Source organism: Chelonoidis abingdonii, chromosome 3 (genome assembly GCF_003597395.2).
Source record: "Chelonoidis abingdonii isolate Lonesome George chromosome 3, CheloAbing_2.0, whole genome shotgun sequence".
Lineage (NCBI taxonomy): Eukaryota > Metazoa > Chordata > Testudines > Testudinidae > Chelonoidis > Chelonoidis abingdonii.
Window position 1 is genome coordinate 164020046 of NC_133771.1, and position 18387 is coordinate 164038432.

Genomic DNA, 18387 nt, shown 5'->3' on the forward strand with positions numbered 1-18387 from the left:
TCATAGAATACACCCCTCAAGCCAGTTCAGTTCATACATAAGCAAAATGGTAGAGGTAGGCTAGCTCTTCTCAATGACAAATAACCCTTCGCGCTCATACACAGCTTTTCATCTCTAGATCTCAAAGCATGTCAAAGATTGTGAGCATCTTCACCCTTATTTCACAGATGGGAAAACGCAGAGGAAATTCTGGGGCAGAGACAGGAAGACAACACGGAGTCCGAGGTCTACACTGCCAGCCTTGTACTCCAATCACTAGACCACACAACTCCTCAAGAAGTTGACTGCTAAGCTTCTCTCTACGCAAGCCATGAGAGCACGTTCAAGAATTCTAAAACCACCATTCCAATCCCAGAATTGGCCCAGCCTCCTCCAATTTAAGTTGGTCTCAGCTGCATAACTGCTCTCAGTCTTGACGCACCCCAAACAATCTCTGCTGATTTTTTCCTTACAATTAAATTGTTATCCACTTTTAAAATCAGACTGTTCCCCCAGAGCAAGTCACGGCACAGAATGTTTTGGGGGGGGGTTTTTGTTTGGTTTTTTTTTTTTTTTTTTTGAGGACTATCTGCTTTGCATCAGCTTTGGGACATGGGGACACAGCTTAGAACTTAGCTATGCTATCATTCCCTTCATTTTAAGGAGGAGGACATTTCTAGAGACGAAGTTCAGCTCACCACTGACTCTACCTGAGAAAAGCTGATTGCTAGCCTTTTAGGCAGAGACCCACAACAGGCTCTTTGTTTGCCCAACACCTAGTACAATGAAGGCACCATTGTAATATTAAGCCATTAATAAAGTTAAAATTGACCTTGAAGATAAAGTCTCCTTTGCCAGCAATGGAGAGTATTTGTCTGGAGGTGGGGTTTCATTTTTTTTATTCCTGAAAACTTTGTTCCAACACCTATGTCAGCCTTGTGCTTTAAATACACATTCTAAATAAAACACACACTGTGTAGCGATAGTGAGACTACTGCGAAGGTCAGTGGTGACCCAAGGGGCTATTTTTAATTTGCTGTCTTGACAAAGACAGTGAAACTCATCCACGCTCCATACTGGAAATAACGTTATTCCCTTTTTAGAAGAGCCAAGATTTTATTTATAAAGTGGTTCCCTTAAAGTTAAAGGGATTGCAGCATTAAATCCTGGAGTCCCTCACTGTCTACTGCTATAACTAGGGTTTCAGCAGTGGAGAGCATCAGTATGGGCATCAGGAGGCAGATAGTGCCTTTGTCAGCGCACGTTCACAGTTTGAGGGGAAAAGTGACTCCTTTGCTTGAGTCCCCAGGCCCTACACATCCTAACCTACAACACACACAGAAAGAAAGGGATTGAGGAATATGTGAGAGATGGAACAAGGAAGAAGGGCTAAGAAACCAAGAACAGAGAAGGGTATGAAAAATATATAGAGTACAGCCCAGCTAAAGAGGCTAGCACAGCTCCTAAATCCATATTCTCAACATGCGGACTGCAGGCCACTTGCGTCCCAATCAGCACAGAGTTGTAGCCTATGGGCTATCCTCTGGGCCATACAAGTAGTACTGGATGAGGCGCACAATGGCAAATAGGTTGATTTTAGTACAGTGGTTCTCAATCAGAATGGGAGCAGAGATCATGTTGTGACCCAAACACGTGGAGTAAATCGACAGGATTACTAGTGGTGGGAACATAGCCAGATATGAACATAAAAAAAGGAAACAGACTGGCGGGTGGCAAGATCTTTAGCCCAAACAGTACTGGCCTCTGACCTGGAATCCAAGAAAACAGGTATGGAGACATTTTAGAGTCACTTTTCTGATCATTTATATTATATAGTTGTGCCTAGAGTCACAACCAGGATTGAGGTCCCATTTCACTGCGCACTGTGAAAGGACTTCCTGAAAGTTACACAGCACCTCTATGGAAGAGCCAAGAGTAAAACCCAGATCTTCGGATGCCTGGTCCAAATGCCCTAATTATTAAGTATTGCCACCTTATTCTATCACTGCATTTTCCATCAAGGCCTGCTTAAGACACCCTCACAACTATCAGTACTTGGCTCGAACTACAAAGCAGGCTATGGACAGTCCATTTAGAATTTACAAGTAATCCAAGCAGAGTTTTGTAAAAAAATCTCAGGTGCAGTTTCTTCATGCTGCAGAAATGTATCAATTTCCCTCTTAAAAAAATCTTTTCCCCTTCTCATTTTAAGAAGGGGTTCAAAGCTCATTATCTCCAGCAAGTTTCATAATTCTGCAGTGTTTATGTTTTCACTTTGGCAAGTGCCCAGCTAGCACGTACCTGGCAAGGAGAAAAATATAAGCAGTGCAATCCCTCCTCAGTTAAAGCTGGAGATAGTCTCCATCTCACAGCAGATAAGAGCAACTTGACAGACAAGGTGTTGAGTGCTGCAACCAAAAGCCTTCAAGGATTCTGCAAGCCAAGCCAGGTTTGTTCACATATATTCCAGATAGTGCCGGTGTGCAATGTAGGTCAGAGCAACAAAAACTAACCCTTGCAGACAGATGTTGCTTCCACAGAGCAAGGACTCTCAGGATTTTGCATGAGGCTTTGGTTTTTGATTTGTCGTGTTTTTTGTTTGCTTTTAAAAAAAAAAAACTTTATATAGAAAGGAAAGCAGGAGAGGATGCAATGAGAGATTTACAGATGACCACAGATGGAAAGTGAACACCATACTATGGGGAAATTTGCTATAGCCTGTCCATTCTGTCTCCAAGAGATTGGCCTATCACCACATTGTAGCATCAGACGACTAGACAGGGATTCAGTCTCAACACTCAACATCCTCGTAGGTCCAACCAGCATAACAATATTGAGGGATATTAAAATGAAAAAAAACAGCCTTCACAGATTTAAATATGCACTTCAAATAAAAGCCTCTGAACTAGGAGCACTTTGGTTTCATTTCCTGTGCTTATTCTACCAGTTAAGATGCTTAAGAGGAAACCAGCAGAGAGTGGGTTAAATAGGAGGTCAGAACATATTGTGTATGCCAGGCAGAGCAGCATGTGCCCCCTAGCAGGACAGAAAGGGATTTACACTGGGAAAGAAGCATTTACAGCATCATACTGATGTCACTACAGTCAATCACAGTAACAACAATATAGTAGTGAGAGGTTGCCCACTGTATCCAGCACACTGACAGCATTGCAGATGCATTCAGTAGCACTGGAGTGGAGGAGAAATCCAGGCCTTTGAAACAGCACAGCATGGTGTGCCATACTGATGTGTCTATAAGCAGTCTCTCCTGCTATAAAAGAGATACATTTCCCTCCACACCAATTCATACAAGTTTCAGAAGCTTGTGCTGATTTTCCAGAAAGAAGGAGTTGCCAAGAGTCTCAGATACAAGAGAATCTTGTCATGATGGACAAAGCCTAGACTCACCCACCTGAAACAGTGATGAAAGTCACTGCTCCACCCCCATGCTTCCCACCCACCCCAAAACCAGACCATTAGGCACTGAATGCCCCAGCATCTAGGCTATGTGAAGCATTTAGTACACTTTGTACTTGACTCAGCCTGTGATATGGTGGTACAAGGCCAAAAGACAAAGTAGTTCATGACACCTGCTCTACCTCATGGCTTGCAGCCTGATAACAGAGCCAAAGATCAGCGGCACTTGCCAGACACGGGGTATGGCTAGGATGCGTGCTGATTAACGTGCAGCTCCAAGGCAATCTACATCAGTGATGTCTCTGTGGCGACTAAGCTGCAGTTAGCCATGTCCTGGCTTCAGTGGAATTCCTCCAGGTGCTAGCACAAAAACACTGCACATCCTGAGGATGGATTCCACCCGTTTACAGTTTCCTCCCTTTGGTTCAGGAGGGTGTGGTTTGCAAAAAAACCCTCCCCTTCCTAACCAGTAATGGCAATATCTGAAAGATTTAAGAAGTGATCAAGTCTGTTTAAAAGCCAAAGCAGAGACAACTGAATGCATCACAAGAAATGGCCACAGCTCCATGGGCAACTATTTGGTCTCGGTTTCTTAGATGTGGTTTTGGGCAAATGTTACTGCAGAAACTCCTTGTCTCTGTGCTTACAAGCCCTCTCACCCCCCCATCACTGTGGTTATCCGAACACTTCAAAAAAAGGCATCCATGTAGCATATGATCATCAACACTGGAATCAGGCACTAGCTGGAAAAGATGCAGGGTCTGAAATGATCCCATGTTTATCGTGGCTGCAGTTGTGCAAGATGCAAGTAATTGCTATTGCTCTGTGTGCACTGCAATCAGAAGTGTCTCTCGCTGCACCTGCATGTTATAAATTTCACAACCCCTCACTGCACAGAGAAAGCAAACTGCCTCTCAACCTGAGTAACAGCCAGGCTCCGGAAGGAAAAGCAGAAGCAGCAGCCTAACAAAAAAAAGACTCTTTTGCCCTCCCCCCTCCAACATGCGAGTAAAATACAATGACAAGGGAGTCAATCCTCTGAACCTGGACTCTACTTGTGACTAACTTCATGGGCTGCTTGAGAGGGAGGTTATGAAAACTTTGGAGGCAATAGAGTGGAGTTCCATGTTGTCTCATTAAGCTTAGAAAGGGAGAGACTACAAGAGAAGAATATCCGAGGTCTCCTAACAAGGCACATGGTAGAACTGGTATCTATCCCCACACAGTGACAATCCTGGCCATCCTCATGGGGAGTTTCAAAGCACCTCAATTAAACTGAGCAAGGGAACTTAAACAATGGACCCAGAATACAAGGGCCTGGAAATCCTGTCCTCATCTCCCCCCACTACCTCTCCTTTCTGACAGTCTCTGCATCCGATCCATCTTTGGGTTAGGTAAGGATCAGATATTGTGGGAGCGAGCTTACGATATGACCCCAGGGGTGACCCACTGCACAAAGCCTGCAATGGTTAGAAGCATTTTCCTTATCTAACTTACTCTGTAACCTTCACCTCAATGACAGATGGTTAGCCAGACACCAAGGTAACGCAAAACAGAAGAGCTATTTATGGGAAAACAAGAACATGATATTTCTCTTATATTTTTAATATTAAAATGGAAGAACTGGGAGAGAAGTCCAGAGAAAGTTTTGTTACCATAGATCTCTGAGCTTCTTTAAACTCCTTAAACATGCCACAAAATCAGATAAGGAATATGAATTTGTTTAACTGCTTAGAGGCCATCAGGCTGCTGCATTAGTTTGTAGATCCCCTGTACAAAACAATTCCTTCCAGAGCCATGCAGAATCCAGCTAGGATGTGGGTGGTTTCCATGTGACAGCCTGCAGCCAACTGCCCTTGATAAGAAGTCTACCTTATTGAAACTGCCAGTGCCGCACAGGAACAAACAAATCAAACCTGGTTGTGGAAGCCTTCCCCTCTTCACCCTCACCTCCCTGCCCCATGTGATCAGATGTTTACTTTCCAATTCTACCACTTTAAGAGGCAGACAGAGCTGAGGTTGGGGATGAAGAGATTCAGTTCCATGAGACAGTATCATGCTACAGGATGCTCATTTAGAACATATGGAAGATCCAAGCTTTCAGAAGGGCTGTGGGGAGGCACTGAGTTCTGAGTCTAATAATCTTTGATACCATCCTCTCTCCAGATGTGCACACCGAGGCCATTTCTAAATCTCATGATCTTCTCTGGTACACCTTTAAGTATCTGGCCTCTTCACTGCCCATAACACTAGCATGGACCCTGGTCCTCATTTCCAATTTTTACTGTAACCTTATCTCTGACTTCCTCACACTCACTTTGCCCCACTCAGTTCAAAAATATTACTGCTAACCTTATCCTGGCCTGTTCTGACCAGGTTATTGCTTCTTTCAGTCTCTGCCCTGGCTCTCTCCACCACAGAGTACAAGCTTCTTGTTTGTCATCTTCAAGAACCTTTACAGCTTAGTCCCCATCTACTCATTTGCTCTCAGTTTCTTATTGCATCACTCTTCCTGTCCCCACCCCGATCAAATTATCTGCCAGCAATAACAGACTCCATCTACCAACCCTCCACTTCCTACAAGTGCCTTGGTGCACAGAATGCACCCTCCCCAAACTAATCCATAATGCCACTATCCTGTACTCCAAATCCCTCAAGATCCACCATTGCCATAATGTCCATCAACAGATACGACCTGGTCAATAGGGATATCCAATATTTAACTGAACTGAATCCATACAAGACTAGCTACAGTGCAAAGCTACCTATGATTTCCTATTACTGTAATCCTCAACCTCTCCCCCATTTCTTCCACTCATTGCGCCCCACTTGCTGCGTCTTGTCTTCCAGATTGTAAACTCAAAAAATGGTTACTCGCCTTTGTAACTGTTGTTCTTCGAGATGTGTTGCCTATATCCATTCCAATTAGGTATGCACATGCCACATGCATGGCCATCAGAAAGATTTCCCCTAGCAGCATTCATTGAGTCGGCTGTGGAGCCCCCTGAAGTGGCGCGGCGAAGGTATGCACCAAAGACCAAGTCGCTACCCTGCAGATCTCTTGGATCAGTACCTGGGCCAGGAACATCGCTGACGAGGCCTGGGCCCTAGTGGAGTGTGCGGTAAGAACTGGGGTTGGCACCTCTGCCAGCTCATAGCAAGTGCGGATGCAGGAAGTGATTCAGGAAGCAATTCTTTGAGAGGAGACTGGGAGACCCTTCATCCAGTCCACCACCGCAATGAAGAGCTGGGTTGATTTCCTGAACGGCTTAGTGCGCTCAGTATAGAAAGCTAGGGCTCTACAGACATCGAGGGAATGCAGTCGCTGTTCTCAGGGACCAGCATGAGGTTTTGGGTAAAAGACAGGCAGGAAAATGTCCTGGCCAGTGTGAAAAGCCGACACCACCTTGGGGAGAAAGGGTGCACCCGGCCTGAGTTGTACCTTATCCTTGTGGAAGGTAGTATAGAGCGGCTTCAAGGCGAGGGCCTTCAGTTCAGAGATGCATCTCACCAATGTAATGGCGACCAGGAAAGCTGTCTTCCAGGAAAGATACAGGAGAGAGCATGTGACCAGCAGTTCGAATGGTGGCCCCCATAAACCTTGAAAGGACCAGGTTAAGGTCTCATGTGGGGATAGGCTGCCGGACCTGAGGATAGAGAGGGCCACGTCTTTGAGAAAGTGATCAACCATAGGGCTAGTGAAGACAAAGCGGCCAGACGCAAGCAGGTGGAAGGCCAAGATGGCAGCGAGGTGAACCCACAAGGAGGACACCGCCAGGCCTTGCTGTTTCAGATGCAAGAGGTACTCCAAATGGGGGGTACCAGCGCCTGGAGGAGGCATGCGCAGCAATGGTCACACCAACACGAAAACTGTTTCTACTTCACCAGATACATGGCTCTATAGAGGGCTTCCTGCTGTCCAGCAGGACCTGCCTGACTGGGTCTCAGCACAGAACGGGTTCAACCATGCAGCTTCCAAGCCATGAGGTGGAGGGACCACAGGTTGGGGTGACAGAGGCAGCCATGGTCCCAAGTGATCAAGTCAGGAAAGAGAAGCAATGTGACTAAAATGTCCACCGACAGCTCTGATGATGTGGTTTACCAATGCTGGTGAGGCCACGATGGAGCTACAAGAATGACCCTCACCCCATCCCTAAGGATCTTGAGCAGGACTTTGTGCACGTGAGGGAATGGAGGAAAGGCGTAGAGCAAGCAACCCGTCCAAGGAAGCAGGCAGCCCCGGCTGCCACCCTGGAAGAAGCAGAATGCTGGGCACTTCCTGTTGCTGCAGGTGGCAAACAGGCTGACCTGGGGAAACCCCCACCTTTGGAAGATGAGGTGGACGATGGGGTGGATGACATCCAGTCAGAGAGACCACTCGTGAGAGTGGAAGTACCTGCTGAGGTGGTCCACCAGTGGATTCTGGAGCCCGGAAAGAAAGGATGCAACCAGATGAATGGAGTGGGATATGCAGAATTCCCACATCTGAATGGCTTCCTGGCAGAGAGGGAAGGAACGGGCTCCCCCTTGCTTACTGATGTAGAACATGGCTGCGGTGCTGTCCATGAGAACCACCACACAACGATTGCGCAATTGCACCTGGAAGGCCTGGCAAGCAAGGCGCACCACCATCAGCTCCCTGACATTGATATGGAGGGATAGCTCCGACTGAGACCACATGCCCCAAGTCTGAAGGTTCCCCAGATGTGCGCCCCACCCCATAACTGACGCATCCATGACCAGGGACAAGGAAGGCTGGGAGCTGTGGAAGGGGACTCCCTCGCACACCACTCAGGGGTCAAGCCACCAGCGGAGGAAGGCGAGGACCCGCTCCAGGACGGTGACCACCGAATTGAGGCTGTCACACCCCAAGCGGTAGACCGAGGTGTGCCATGCTTGTAGTGGCTGGAGCCAGAGCCTGATGTGACGGGTCACGTACGCACACAAAGTCAAGTGGACAAGGAGACTCAAGCATCCCCTTGCTCTCGAGGTCGGGAATCGTTGAAGGCCTCGAATGATGGAAATGGGAGTTCGGTAGGAGGGCCCACAACTGAACTGAGTCCAGGTCCGCCCCGATGAAATCTATCCTCTGGGTTGGTTCCAGGGTCAACTTCGCAACACTGAGGAGGAGACCTAGCCATTGGAAGGTATCTCTCATCAGGCGGAGGTGGAATTGCACCTGCTCTCTGGCGCGGCCCTGAAGCAACCAGTCGAGGTAAGGATACACCTGCATCTGCCATTGATGGAGGAAGGCAGCCACGACCGACATACACTTTGTGAACACTCGAGGGGCTGGAAAGGCTGATTGGAAGGGCCGTAAACTGGTAATGTTCACAGTTGACCACAAAGTGCAGGAAGCACCTGTGCGCCAGACGAATCACTATGTGGAAGTAAACATCCTTCATGGGATGATTTAGTTGGGAATTGGTCCTGCTTTGAGCAGGGGGCTGGATGAGATGTCCTCCTGAGGTCCCTTCCAACCCTGATATTTTATGATTCTATGTCGAGGGCAGCATATCGTCTCCAGGATTCAGGGAAGGTATAATGGTGCCCAGGGAGACCATGCAGAACTTTACCATGAACTTGTTGAGCCCGCGCAGGTCCAGAAGGGGCAAGAGGCCCCCTTTGGCCTTAGGAAATATCGGGAGTAAAACCCCTTCCCCCTTAGTTCCGATGGGACCTCCTCTACCACCCCCAGGGTGTGGAGCACCTGAACCTCCTGAATTGCTTGTGAGAAGGGTCCCTGAAGAGAGATGGGAAGAGGGGTGGGAAGCAACAGAATTGGAGAGAGTATCTCACTTCTACCATGCGAAGGACCCAGTGGTTAGAGGTTATTTTGGGACCATGCACGGTGAAAGTGGGATAAACAATTCAAAAAAGGACAGGGAAGGATCCGCGGATAAGTCAGGTATGCTGTCCTCGGGTGTCCCTTCAAAAGGCCTGTCTGGATCCCGACTATGGCTTGGTCGGGCCCTGGTCTTGTCCAGATGGGGGGCTGGAGGGCTTGCTCCTGCCATTTCACCCCGCCACCTGTAAAAGTCCTGCTGCAGCCAAGGAGGGTAGCAGCGCTGCTGCGGCTACTGGGGCTTGAAGTGCTTCCGCTGGGATGTGCGTACCCAGGGTCGCCCTTGAGTCCTTAAGGCTATACAGCCTAGAGTCAATCTGCTCCGCGAACAGGCCCTCCCCGTCAAAGGGCAGGTCCTGCAGCATCTGCTGAACCTCCAGGTGCAGGCCAGAGGCTTGCAGCTAGGAGGTGTGCCTCATGGCAATCCCCGAGGACAAGGTACATGCAGTTGAGTCTGCAGCATCCAGTAAGGCCTGTAAAGAGGTCCGTGCCACCATCCTGCCCTCGTCAACAAGAGCCCCAAACTCCTCCCTGGACTCAGGAGGCACAAGCTCCTTGAACTTCAGCATGGAGTTCCAGGAGTTAAAGTTGTAGTGGCTCAGGAGTGCCTGCTGATTGGAAATCCGGAGCTGGAGTCCACCCATGAAGTACACCTTGCGGGCAAACAAGTCCAGCTGCTTGGCATCCTTCGACTTGGGCGCTGGGGCCAACTGCCCATCCCTCTCCTTCTCATTCACAGCTGCAACCACCAGCGAGTATGGCTGCAGGTGCATGAACAAATAATCGTACCCCTGTGAGGGGACAAAGTATTTATGTTCGAACCCCTCGGCCATAGGGGGAATGGAGGCCGGGGTCTGCCAGATGGTTTTGGCATTGGTCTGGATGGTCTTGATGAGGGGCAGGCCCACCCTCAACAGATCTTCTGGGGCCAAAACGTCCACCACCAGGTCCTCTGATTCCACCATCTCCTTGGCCTGCAGGTTCATGTTGCATGCTGCCCTACGCAGATGAACACAGAGACCTATAGGGGGTGGCCCAGAGACAGAAGTGCCTGTCACAACTTCATCAGCATTCTATATCTAAGCAGACTCCCGTTTTCTTTTAGGAATACCAAGCCTCCGTTTACAAAAGCCAGGATTTCAAGGATGGTGGTCAGAACCAAAGGGCAAGAGTCAGAAAGATGCTCAGCTCCAACACTGGCTACACCATCAACTCTCCGTTAACCTGCGTGGTACCAAGACCCCCGTTGTGTCAAGTCAAACATAACAGCAGGGATATTGGGTGGCAGGCAGGAACTTCATGGAAAGTGATCCTGCATCTGAGCCAAGCTTTTGTGGATAAGAAACAGAACAAGAACATCTACCCAGCCACAAACCCAGAGTAAGCTGCTTTTTCCCCAGTGTAGGTAAAAAGATCATGTTCATATCTATCTTCCACGCCTCAGTACAAATGATTGCACTAGCTGCTCCCTACCATTATGTGGGGTTCGAACTCTCCCAACTAGAATAGAGGTGCAGAAAAGCAGTGAACATGTTAATTCAGACCAAAAGGAGACATACACAGAAACAGCATCCCTTATCTTAAATTGGGGGGTGAGACAAGGAAGACAAATGCAAAGTCTGGTATAAACCTGCTTGTATGGCACATAGTCTTCTCTTTGTGCATGTCTACAGAATAGTCAAGAGAAAGATACTGAAAGAAGTGAAATGCCAATTTAGTGTCTGAATAAATTATTTTCCCGATGGGTTTTTTATAGCAGTCATCACCCGAGTATCAAATAGGTAGAATATTGCTGAAGGTCAAGCAAGTCTTTATTACTTCAACCACTAACACCACAAGGTTTCAGATATTAAGGCCTGATCTACTCTCAGTTTTTGTACTGGTATAAGTATTTTAGTCAGGGGTGTGGGATTTGTTTTTGTTTTTTTTAGACCTGAAAAGTTAGACCAGTAAAGCTTACTCCTCTTTCCTTATGGAACGAGCTATATCAGTTGAAGCACTTTTACACCCATAGAGCTGTGTCCATACAGGGTAAGTTGGTAAAGCAGTACAACTATATTTAGACAGGCTTTATGAGGTTAAAAAGAAATTAACTTAACCAAAAGAAACTGGGTGAAAAAACCACTCCACTCCTAACATACTGCATCACAATCACAACCTTTGGAGACCTCACAGGACTTTATTCTTCTACACAACAGAGAATGCCTAAGAGAGAAAACAATTAGGTTTTCTGTTCAAAACAAGCACACCAGAGAGCTCACCACTGCGTTCTTCATGTCTAAGGCTCTTCTTTGCAACTTCTGCCAAGGCCCCAATGCCAAGACCAACAGCTAGTCCTTTAAAACAAGAGAAAAATTAACAAGTCAGTCATGAATGAGCACAAACATGCAATCTGTGTATGCTTAAGCCATTTGATACATTCAGAGGATACTGAGAGGTAGCTCTTTTGAAATCAGCCCTGACTGCATGGACTGCAGAAATATCAGCTTTTCCTACAAATAGGGGAGACAAGATTTTAGCATTTATAAATGTACAAAGTAACTTGATTAGAAGAGTCTGGCTTTTATGATAGTATAAGCTAACAATTCAACACTAACCCACCCTTCTCCTAGATCTCTTAATTCACTCTGGCACGTCAAGGCTACATTATTACTGACGAAAGAGTTCTAAAATACTCAGCTCACAAGCATGCTGGAAAAGAGTGAAGGAGCAGGGTTCCATGCTCCAGTTGTAGCAAAGCTTTAAAAAGTCACCCTGGAAGAAGTCTATTTGGGAAGGTAGGTTACAATACTGCTTTTGATAGCACAGTTCTCAGGAAAGAAAAATCTTTCCATTCGCACTTGTCAAGAAAATTGCAAACATGTTCAGACACAGAGGTTGCTAGCAAAATTTCAATAGTAGAGGAAGAGGCTTAAGTCAAATCTACATAATAAAACCACTAATCACACTCATAAGCAGCTAGCAACACTGTTGAGTCTAAATGCCAATTGCGCCCAAGCCATCAATGTAGTTTAACAACAAGGTCTGGCCTATCTTATATAGGACAGTGATTTTCAAACTGCAGGTTGCAACCCAGCACTGGGTCACGAAATGAACGTAAGGTACTAGGTCGAACCACCAACTGGGCCGTTAAAAGTTCCGCTGGCGGTGCTGCACGGCTAAGGCAGGCTAGTTCCTACCTGTTCTGACACTATGTTGCGACCCAGAAGTGGCCACCAGCAGGTTCCGGCTCTTAGGCAAGGGGGTCACAGGGCTCCATGCACTGCCCCCACCCAAGTACCGGCTCTGCACTCCTACTGGCCAGGAACTGGGGGGTGGAGCCGCCTGGCCGCCTCCTGTCCACGGTGCTAGGACATGCAGGGAGCCTGCCTTATCACCCCACTGTGCCGCTGACCAATAAGCCACCAGAGGTAAGCACATGCCCCAACCACCTGCCTCATCCTGAGCATCCCCCCCACAATACTCAGAGCCACCTCCTGAACTCCAAACCCCTCAACCCTGACCCCATCCCAGAGTATGCACCCCCAGCCCAGACCCCCTCTTGCATCCCAACCTCCTGCCCCAGTGATGAGCCCCCTCCCACACCCTGAGCCCCTCATTCCCAGCACCACCCCCCAGGCTCAGCCCCACTCTCCAACCCTCTTCATCTGGGTCACCAGAAAAAGTTTGAAAACCACTGATGCAGGAGGTCAGGCTGACATGATTAGAGCAGTCCCTTGTGGTCCTTGAATCGATGAATGCCACCTGCACTGTAACTGTCTCCTCAGCTTGTGCAGCACTTAAATCAGTGCTCCCCCCATAAAAGTTGAGTGGGAATCCAAGAGCTACAGTGATAAGCACGCACTACCTTTGCTAGGGGTATAGGCTGGCTTCCTTCCTTCATTCTTTCAGGCTGTAACATTTAATTTCCTGGTTAAATCAGGACCCCAGTGGTATTAAGGTACACAAGCCCGCCAGCCCGACATCTCAGCTCTGCAAATCAGGATATCCCAGAATGCACTGCCCCCATACTGCTAGCATATGTTCCATATGCACGTCCTCCAAGGACTGTAGCCCCTGCTGACCACCCTGACATAGTATCCCATAATGCACTGATACAAAACAGCCAGGTAACATACGTACAGACACACAAGGACAACTAATATGGTTGTGCTTGGAGATGGGAGGGTACCTGTGTATCAAAAACAAGAAGAGTTCTGTGGTGCCAGTTTAACAAGCATGGGCTCAAACCAGATGACACTCTTGGCATAATGGGTCTCTCTCCTTCCTCCCAATTAATTCTAACTCCCCATAAGATTTTAACTGATGGGATATGTACTCTCCACTCAGAACATAACTCCACCTTTATCTCAAGACATTAACTTCTCCACAACCTAAATACCCAGTGCAAGGTTAGGCATTGCCACAAGCAGCTCCAGTGATGTTACAGTGGCTTATTATTACACATTAACCAGCAGTGACTATTTTTCTTTGAGTGATTTCATTTCTGTTTACGTCTTTTATTCTGATAAGGCAGTTCACTTTCAAACTGAACTTTCAACCACTTGTATTGAGGTTTGACAATATATGAAGCATGCAAGTTAAATAATAAAACTCTTTACTTAATAGCATCTTTTAGGGGATCTCAACATGTTTTTTAAAAGGTAAGGATTTTGAAGCTATCAACAGTAATAAATCTCTCAGATAATTAGTTACAGGACCAATAACCTTGCTCGTGCTGAACAACTGTGTAGCCATATAGCCTCAGCAGTTGATAGCAGGGAATAACCAAGGCTGTTTTGCTCCCACAACAAAACATACACCTTATTGGGCACAACTTGACAATAAAGGTTAGAGCCTAAGTTCCCTGTAAGCTATGCGGCCACGCAGGCGCTCAGGGACCCACCCGGCTGGGACCTGCCACAGCTGGGGGAGGGGCACCCCTTCCACTCCCTCTCCCACAACCCAGCCCCAGCCCAGACCTGCCACTGCCGGGGGAGAGGCGGGCCCCAGCCCCAGAGCTGCCACAGCAAGGAGAGGCACCTCTCCCCCTCAGCCCAGTCCCCTCTCCCAGTTGTAGCCCCGGAGCACCCTCCTGAACCCCAAACTCCTCATCCCCGGCCTCACCCAAGAGCACTCCCAGCCCAGAGCCCTGAGCCCCCTCCCACATTCCAAACCCCTTGGACTCACCCCCGCCACAGGAGTTTTATTATGTGCACCAATATGGAGGTGATGTGTCACACATTATCTCCATATTGGTGCACATAAAGTTCATTCCGCGCATGCATGGGAAAAATTAGAGGGAACACTGGGTTAGAGCCACTGAAGGACAAGACGACACTCAAACATGTCAGACTCCATCCAGTAGACTGCAGGCACTAGCAATGGGGCAGAAAACAAGAATTCTATTTCATGAAAAATGATGGTTTCAGAATTTGTTTTCAATTCCATACTGGAACAAGATGGAGACCTTTCAAAGTTTTTCCACAAGAGAAACCACAAACAAAAGACACCTCTGAATCAGACAGAGCATACACTCAAACCTGGGTCTCCCAGCTACAGATGGAGGAATTTTTCTAGAAAAGGTTTAAAAAAAAAAAAAAAAAAAAAAAAAAAAAAAATCAGAAAATGCCTATTCATTGGGAAGGTTTCTGAGGTCCAAGACAGGAAGGCGCTATTGGCTCTGGCCTCCTTCCCAATGTGGACCTGAAAAACTTTCTTGATGAATCAGCATTTTCTGATTATAAAACCTTTCCTAGAAAAATTCCTTCATCTGTAGGTGACACACATACAATAGCAAGCACTATACTACAGAACTAACAGTAGCAAGCAAAAAGAATCAGATAGGAACATTTAAAGAGAGCAAAGAGTCCTCACCAAAAGGCAATTTTCTAGGTTGTGAATGAGTGCTGATATTAAGCTCCAAGATATAGCTCATTCAGCACCAGATCTGTTGGTAACACTCCCATTCAGAGCTCTGTTTTATTGTTACTGCAATTCTGAACTAGTTTGGCTCTAGTCTAATCGGTCTCTATAGCATCCCACTCAAATGAAAGACTAGGGACCAGATTCTCTCTCAGTTACCAGTGTTAATCAGGAGCAAATCTAGCACACTTAGAAGAATTTTTGCTTTACAATATTACAACTGAAATCAGAATCTGGCCTAGTGCTCTTCAGCCCTCAGCCTAAAAAGAGTTTCTAATCCAAATTTAAAAACTATAACGCAACAATTCACCCTGCGAAGAGGCTGCAAGGATTTACACTGTATAGAGCAAGGGGTTAAAAAGGAGTTTGTTAAAAGTAGCACTTCTTAAATTGGAAAATTCCGTGGGATTTTCTAGCAGAAAATGAGAAACAAGTGTCAGTCAACAACTGCTCAAAACAGGAGAAGGGGAAAAAAAAAACCCACTAGGCTTAGGCAAGCTTAAGCCTTGGCTGTTTTTATACTCCAGCCCCTAAAGACTTAAAGGCTATCAGCATTACTGTGGTGGTCTGAATCTGAGTTATTGTCTTGTGAGCATTATACTGAAATTCAGTGCAACAACTCCACAGCGGGTCTGCTGATAAAATGAACTATTTGGAACTGCAACAGGGAATAAGACAACATATAAAACTGGTCTAAACACAGCGGGGGAGGGAAGAAAGTGCCCTTGGGGTGGGTGGGATCCTGCTGCTTTGTTGCTATACAGCAACAGTCTGCAAAGACAGTAACTGACTGTACTGCAAACCCACTCCATTCATCAAGAAAAAGCAAACAAGCTAGTAAAAATATTTTAAATAACTGGAAGGCTTTTATTCCCATGAAGAAAACACATCAGGCAGTCCCCTCCTCAAGAACTGATGCATTTCACTGGTCCTTATGGCGTACACAGAGCATTTTTTTTTTTTAATCTTTGAGTTTTCACAGTTTCAGGTCTCTCTCTATTCCCCTTCCTGTGTTATTTACTGTAAAGTTGCAAAATTAAAAAATTAAGAGCATAGGCCTAATTCATCGCTGGTGTGTAACTCTACTGACTGCAACAGAATTATACTAAGGATTAGTCTGAGCTTTATTTTAAAAATACTACATTTCCTTTTTCACTAAACTCATTTAGCATTCATTGTTTATGGGCTCTTTAAGGTATTTCTCAGCTCACACAATAAATAGACAGCTCACAAGAAGGGTTAAGGGGAAGGTGACCAAACAAATATTGCAAATATTTAGGCTTGGCAAGATGTGATCTAAATAGATAGATGTGGGTAAACATCTAGCTCAGCTGACAGATGGAAATCAACAAAAAGATATTGATCAGTAACAGTTGGTGGGAGTGCAGCCTCCCCTCCTTGCTCCCGAAGGGATCAGGTGTCACTGGCCTTGCTGCAGTGCAGAGAGTCCTGGCTGTCACGGCACACTGCCTCATTCCTGTGACAGCTGGACAGGAATGGGCTCTGTGAGCTTCTGCAAGGCCAGTGACACTGGAACCCTGCAGGTGCACGGCTACGGTCCTGGCCCAGCAGAGCAGAGACCCCCAGCCAGGACAGTGAGGACAAAAAGCACCCGCCGCAGGGGAGGCCACCTTGGTGCTGAATGGCTAGGTCCTCCTCCTCCTCCTCCTCATGGCCCTAGGATTCTGGTCTGCCATGGCAAGAGCACAGGCTGTCCTTTCCCCTTTTGCCTATCCCTTGTGCTTGCAGGGATCTGATGTCACCAGCCAAATACAGAGAGCCCTCTGCAGCTCCACCATGAAGGCCCTGCTCACTCACTCAGCAGCCAGGAGTGTGGAAGCCATCCCTGAGCAGGAACTGTTCAGCAGCACCCAGGGATGGCTCTCATCCTCCTCCTTGCATCCCTGGCTGGGGAGGTCTCTGCTTTGCCATGCCCAGACCCGCATCTTGCGCCCCAGGTGCCTTGGGCCCCTCGATCATGCAGGGAGCCCTAGGAGCAGCCTGCAGCCTCGCTATCAACACTGCCCTAACCTTAACCGCAACCCCCAGTCCTACACCCCACTTAGTTTCCAGCAACTGTAAATATTTAAATAAATAAATAAATACATACATACATACAAATTGAATCCTGCCAAGCCTACACATACTGCAAAGGATTGATTAGACCCAACAAGACACGAATTTCAAGAAAATCCATTAATATTTGTTTTTCCAAACTTCTTCTACATACCCACCCATCTCAAAGGCTGTGGTTTTAGGCCTACACTAGCTGACTGTTTACCTCTGAATAGCTGAGAGCCTTCTATAACAAAATCCATATGCTTCCAGGCTGATTTTCAGAGCTGCTGAGCATCCAGAGCTCCCAGAGAAGTCAACAGGAGATGAAGCTGCTCAGCACCCCTGGAGGGGGCAGGGGAAGTCTGCTGGTGTCAAAATATGAAGTGTAACTGTCAACTATGTTTTACCTAGGCATATGAGTAATTTCAAGGCTACAGCCTACAGCTTTCTTTTCTACCAGTGTATTGTTTTAGACATGTGCCAGGTGCCTGCTAGTTCCCATTACGCTACAAACTGAAATGAAAACATGAGCCACCCTGAAAGCAGGTCCGTTCAAAAGGAATGCGCTCACTGAGCAACTGACATAACAAAGCTGATGGACGCGGAACAGTTTGCTACCGCTCTGCACAGCTTGCCAAGCTCTGAAGGTGAAAGTTATTTTCCCCTCTAGCAGCATGTGCTCTGGGTATGGTCATGTTGTACACTGCAAGCATTATACAGTGTGCTGAAGTGCAGGACAGATTGACCATCTGCGTGCGACAGCTTTGCACAGCACAAATCTAGCCATTGGCATCAATTCCACAGTTTCCTGAGCATTAAACTCACCCCCCAAAAAAGTAAACAAAGTAAATCATCAGTCCTGAAAATATTTTAATACAATAAAAAGTACAGGTGCTGTTCTTTGTGGTGAGTTGCTCAGAAACCAATTACAGCTAGAATGACTCCACTGGAAGTTTCTAGCATTTAATAGCCTCAATAAAATACTAAGCTCAGCAGAACCAAGCATGTATAATACATGCAAGGAGAGACCGAAGTTCAGGGAAGGAATTTACTTCTAGTCAGTATTAAATTCCAATTAGTTCACAGTGTTCTATGCACACACTGCAGGAAAGATTCCTCAAGCTTTAAGACAGTTTACACCTCTGCTTCCAGGAAGACTGATTCCAGGCAAGTTCCCAGCAACA

General features: G+C 46.8%; 1 protein-coding gene across 1 annotated transcript in view; it reads right to left on the reverse strand.

Annotated features, from left to right (window-relative positions):
• The window catches only part of COQ8A (coenzyme Q8A), a 53222-nt gene that overhangs the window by 26445 nt on the left and 8390 nt on the right, over window positions 1–18387 (reverse strand). The window contains 1 exon segment of the mRNA XM_032798239.2: window positions 11503–11577. Coding sequence (XP_032654130.1) covers window positions 11503–11577 — 75 coding nt within the window.